Consider the following 6,000-nt stretch of genomic DNA (forward strand, 5'->3'; position numbering starts at 1 on the left):
TGTGAGTGGTGACGGGGACAAAAGGAGGGCTGTAAAGACTGTAAGGAGGAAGACAGAAGGAAAAAGAAAGATGAAAAAGAGATGGAAAACAGTGCTAGGATGTTGCATATTCTTAATGAACAAATGCATGAATTAAACAAGTAATCTAGTTGTTCATTTTCCATAGCTTTTTTTGAGGATCCAGCATTCTACTTTGGTTGAGACATTGGCAGGGATGTGGAGCTTCACCCTTCTTGTTTTCCACTGAGCTAATCAGCTAAAACTGAGCAGACCATCTGACCTAAGCCTACCTGAGAGCTGCTGCTGCTGCTACTGCTGCTGCTGCCGCTGTTGCTGCTGCACTGGCTGCCCCCCTCCACCCCTTCTAACCTATCTTTATGTCACTGTGCTGGCACCGAAACTATTGACTGCAACATTTTCAAAGTCACCTCAGCTGTCATACCGATGCTCCTCCAACCCCCCTACCATGACACCACCCCAGTGTTCAGTTTGTCCTTTTTTACTGTCACCCCCCATTTGGTTCTTCGATCGCTTGTTTGGCTGCCGTTTAATTTTTCAATTTGTCCAGCTTTGAGCATAAGAAAGCAGCACAAGGCGAAATTCTTTAGTCAAAACATCTGTCTACAGCAAAGAGTCCTAAATGCTCTAGATTCACACTCCATTCAAGCTCAGTGTTAGACTGTCCCTTTCTCTTATTTCAGTAGAAACTTGTCATTCTCAAAATTTTTTGGGTAAGGGTCCCTTGGGATTAGCTGATTTGCCTCGCAGACCTACTGGCAACTACGGCAACCCTGAGCAGCATATCTGGAACTATACATGAAAAGTACATGTGCAAAGTAATGGCAATTAAGCCTGCTGCAAATATCTGAGTCAATACAGCATCAGTTGTGGGGCTTCACTTTTGCTGTGCAAGACTGGAGGCATTCAGAGAGAAACACGCACTATTCCCTGCAAACTATGTTCTCCAATAACTATAAGCTGTTTTTACAACCTGATCACCAGAAAAAAAATTGGCATTCTAAGTATCTGCAATCCACAGATTTGTTTAATTTGCATTTTGTTGCTAATACGTTGAAACATTGCATTTATACAATGCTGTGGTTGACGTGGGCTTAGTTTTAGGCAAAAAAAAACCACTGGTTATGGTTGGAAAAGATCTTGATTTTTCCTCAAAGTATCTGTTTTGGGGGCACAGTCTTTGCTGTAAAACCAGCGATGACTCAGTAAAAAAACTGAAAAAAAAAAAAAACTGCATATCACACTACCATCCCTGCAAGAAACTCAGGGATGGTAGATGGGATGATAATAAAACATTTTTTGTGCCACTGTCTCACTGGAAATGCAGGGATGTCTCAGTAAAAATCAACTGCTTTTCATGCCACTATCTTGACAGGAAATGCAGTGATGTCTCTGGAGAAACAACGCTTCTCATGCCATGATACCCGCTGGAAATGCAGGGATGTCTCAGTGAAAAACAACTGCTTATTGTACCACTGTCCCGCTGGAAAAGCAGCAATAGTTCACTACAAACAAAACACCTCCGTTTGGCTCCTAAAAAGCCACTGTAAACACAGCGACGACTCTCTAAACCCAAACTGGTTTTGCTGTTTGTTGGTCTCAAAACGACGGCCTTAAGTATTCTGTATCTTGGCAGGCATCTCACCGAGGTGTCATGTCATCCATCTCCTCCACCTTTCGACGACAAGCTCAGCTCATACACCATGTCACTTTAGAAACATTAATATGATATGTATGAAATGTGCAGATGTAACGTATTCCTGGTTTGCCAAACCTGGGAAACTGGGTTTGTGTTTACAGAGGTAGCTTATTAGTTCTTGGAAATGTAAAGCACTGTGGAGAGAGATATTTTTTGGTAAGAGACATTTTTAAACTCCTACAAAAGGAAACAAAATGCTGAAAGTTCAGGCAGCTTGAACTACTTCACAAACGCTGCACAGTGCCCCTTGGAACTGTAGCAGAGACATGAAAGAGCCACAAGGCAGCAAACATCTGGTGTACAGTAGCTGCGTCTACTGGAACGACTACAGCTGTATTTCAGTCACATTTTTGGTTTATCTTAAGGCTAGACAACCTTAATACCAGGCAAGAATGTTGATTTTGGACAAAACCCTGTTATATGTTAAATGCCAGTTTTTTATTATGCATCCTAACATTTTAACATTCCTGCTCTCTACAATACCTGTGCATGGAAACGGTGTTAAGATCGAGGTCAGGGGAAGATCATGGTTTCAAAAAATGCCAACGCAAATAGCAGGATTTTTTTCTGCAAACCTTGTCCCCATGCACAAAAGTCAAACATGCTACACACTTATCCACATGCTTAATTTCCATCTTGCTACATGTAGGGCACACTGCACTGAACTGTCGCACTGACACTGAACATTAGCATTAGACATAAATGGTGAAGTGCAGAGTCATCCAATTTAGACATAGTATCGCAGAATAATGTGCTGGAACATGCTTCTCCGGACTGCATGTTCTTATAATTGTATGGAATTTGGAGTATTACATTTTTAGGTTTTGGGGGTTTTTTTGTTTTTTTTTCTAAAGTTTCCCATGAAATCTCTGCTCAGGCTACAACTTGCCTATGGAACCCCAGTGGACGAATGGTGCTTTAGACATTGTATGGTTGTGTCTGTGCGTGTAGTGTTTGTCTTTATTTGTGTGGCTCCCTCCTTAGTCACGGAGAGCAACTGAGTCAATATGCTGTCTCTGTGCATATAGCAGAGTCCACAGAAAACACCTCAGCTCACAATGATCCCGGTCAGCACTGGCCTCTGGCTCTGCCAGTGGCCATGGATTTATAGAGACGATTAGGTTGCGGAAGGCAGAGGGAGACACAGGTGAGAGAATGAGCACTGACCGCACAAGTTGAGAAAAGGAATGAAAATGAGGCGGGGAATGGGAAAACAGAGAAAACTTGAGTTACAGGTAAAAATGAGAGAAATAAAGCAATATAAAAAAATGAAAAGAACATGACTGACAGAAAAAAATGAGAAAGCAGAATCACTAACCGATCATCACTAACTGATTGGAAATATAAAAGCAGAAGGTAAATCTAAATATCATAGAAATCTCCCATCAACACACAATCATTGAAGTGTGTATTTGGCCTGACATTCAAACTGGCACCACCTAAACCATTTGTTTTTAGTGGTAGTTTTGGGTTAAAATTAGGGATGCAAGATACTGGACTTTTTGCTGATATCCAATATACAGATAAATAGTTCCTTTTAAAGCCAATATCTGCCGATACCAATGATGTGCTGATATTATCATGCATCGCTACTTAAAATAGCCAGTTTCAGGGGCATGTTCCCCACTAGAAAAGCAGCAACATCTTGGTAAAAAACCAACAACTTTTTGTGGCACTATCCCAGCTGGAAAAACAGCATTGGGGCCCTAAAAACCAACCATGTTTGGTAAGTAGAAAGCTGCTGGAAACAGAGCATTTACTCGCTAAATCTGTTGGTCTCAAACAGTGGTCTGCAGCTTGGCAGCCGTCTCACCTTGGTGACATGTTATCCCATTCACTTCCCAATGATAATCACCTCTTATACTACATAATTTTACAAATGCTGATATGATACGTACGAAATGTGCAAATGTAACGTATCTGTGGCTTGCAGAAGCACACCACCATTTTCTTCAGGTGGCTTGACTGCCACCCTGACCCCCTGCGACAAATGCACAACTCTGCACCAACACCCACTCTCTGCAAGTATGTTTTAACTATTTTAGGAGAAGCCAGGCAGAGGGCAAGGGTGTACATATGCTTTAATTGATGGATTGCCACTGGACACAAACTCCAGCCTATCGCATGAAAGTTGTATGCGCTGCATGCCAATCCACCACTCTGACCGTTACATCTTGATCTCTTTTGCTACGTGAACAGTATAATATGTCTGGTATTTATAGGTGACTTAATTTGTCACCGGCAGAATGAACCTTACTGCTACGTTTGTTCAAAGACAAGACCTGCACACTTAATGGTATTGCTTCATTCCTCAAAAAACCTTTCCTCATGTTGCCATCAGAATACTGCGACATGTTCTGTGTGCTGAGAGAATCATACACTCTTCTACTCTGAGCCATAAAAAATTTGCCTCTGTGCTGTAAAGCAGTGCAGAGTAGTTCATGCCAAATTCAAACCAGCTATAAAATTTGCTCTAATATGAGGAGGCTATTGATAACATTTGATTCATTAGTGCAGTGCTAAAGTTAGACTGATATGATGTCTGTTCACCAGCAAAGTAAAACACAACATGTGATATGCAAGAGAAAGAGCAGTGTGTTATAGCGCAATAGTGTTTGCTCCATCATCTACCCAAACACACACAGCCACATACTTAAACACCGGCACACCTGAACAGGTATAAATGCAATCGCCATCACATGCCAGCACACATAAGGTACAAAAACAGTAATGCATTCATGTGCGTGTGCTCATACGCACATGCACAAACCCAGCAGTCTATTTGGTGGAGTGTGAGGTGGCTGCTGCTTACAAGATTTCAGTTTTGTTTCATCAAAAGGAGAGAGAGCAAATCAATGGAGGCACACTTTACACCAAATGTGGACTGATAGTGGAGAGTACTGGATCCCAAGTTAGGGTCAGGTCTAATTAAATCATGTTGAAAATGTTAAGTATTTTGCTTGAGACATATTTTGGCACACACACACCGACACTGGAGAGAGAGGCATAAAGATGTAGAGGAGGAGAGAAGGGTGGACGGTTGCACACTGACAAACGGACATCAGCGGTGGCCAAATCTTCACACAGTCATATCAGTGAGAGAGAATAAAAGGAAAGAACAGCGGTGGGGTACATAAGCGGGGAAGAGGAGAGGAAAAAACACTGCAGTGAATGTGACATCCTCCAATTGTTTTAAGACAATTCGGGAATAACTTTACGCGCGACAATGCGCAGTGGCCAGAAGTGTGCCAAACCGGGACATGTGAGCGCAGAGCGGAGGAAGGGAAAGAAAGAAAGAAAGAAAGAAAGAAAGAAAGAAAGAAAGAAAGAACAGCTACCCACCCGGGCGTATTTGGAGGAGTAGGGGTCCTCGAACAGCGCCCACATGTTGGGCTGCCACACCTCCCACCACGTCGCCTTGCGGCCATCCTCCTGCATGCACAGCCGCTTCAGGTCGCCGTCCGCCCCGCCGGTGAGCGCCGGGTCATCCTCGGGTGCGTCCGGCTCGGGGGTTTCGAAGCTGTCCAGGGCTTCCTCAGCGTCACGGTGCTGTCGGTAGTTCATCCAGCAGCACGCCTCCACGTCCGTCTCATCGATGCCCCAGAAGGCGAGCTCCTCCTCAAAGAGCGGCCCACATACATCATTGGGGCAGTGGAGCTTGCCGGTGCGGTAATAGTTAAGGATGAAGGCGAAGGTGGCCGGGTGGCGGTCGAAGAAGAACTCGTCGGACTTTGGGTCGTAGTCGAAGTTGCTGTAGGCGTCGGGTTCGGTCAGCCAAGACAAGCGCGTCCCCGGCAAAGTCTTGAGGGTGCTCCGGTAGGTCTCGTGTCGGATCCCGCCGCAGTTGATCACGATCTTCTCGCTATCTGACGCCGAGCAAGTCATGGTTGCACTGGAGCATGCTTCGGTCGGTGCGCCCGACTGCTGCTGCGGCTGCTGCCCTTCCCCATCAACGACCGGTCCCCGCTCTGTAGGCTACTGTTATACCGTCCCGGCAAGGAGTCACAGGGCCAACTGAGAGGAGGAGGAGAGAGGAGAGGAAGGAGGAGTCTGTGTGTGTGTGTGTGTGTGTGTGTGTGTGTGTGTGTGTGTGTGTGTGTGTGAGAGAGAGAGAGAGAGAGAGAGACAGAGAGAGAGTGAGTACCTGAAAGTGTGCGTATGACACACAGAGGGAGGCAGGGAGAGAGAGGGAGAGAAGATGTGTGGGATGCGGATTTTATGAATCAATAGATTTCCCCGTTGAATGACTGACCGCCTGATTGACTAGCTGATTGAATTCTTAT

At 44.7% G+C, this 6,000-nt stretch overlaps 1 protein-coding gene across 5 annotated transcripts in view; it reads right to left on the reverse strand.

Moving 5' to 3' along the window:
* LOC125878816 (potassium voltage-gated channel subfamily C member 1-like) overlaps positions 1-5,720 on the reverse strand; it is a 159,448-nt gene extending 153,728 nt beyond the window's left edge. For all 5 annotated transcript variants that reach the window (XR_007447793.1, XM_049560221.1, XM_049560218.1 and 2 more), the window contains exon 1: positions 5,060-5,720. Coding sequence is in view for 4 of the 5 variants with exons in the window: in XM_049560221.1 (XP_049416178.1) it covers positions 5,060-5,602 (543 nt within the window). In the remaining variant the exon portion in view is untranslated. The remainder of the gene's footprint in view (positions 1-5,059) is intronic.
* Positions 5,721-6,000: the final 280 nt, after the last annotated feature.

The sequence above is a fragment of the Epinephelus fuscoguttatus genome, linkage group LG19 (genome assembly GCF_011397635.1).
Source record: "Epinephelus fuscoguttatus linkage group LG19, E.fuscoguttatus.final_Chr_v1".
NCBI lineage: Eukaryota > Metazoa > Chordata > Actinopteri > Perciformes > Serranidae > Epinephelus > Epinephelus fuscoguttatus.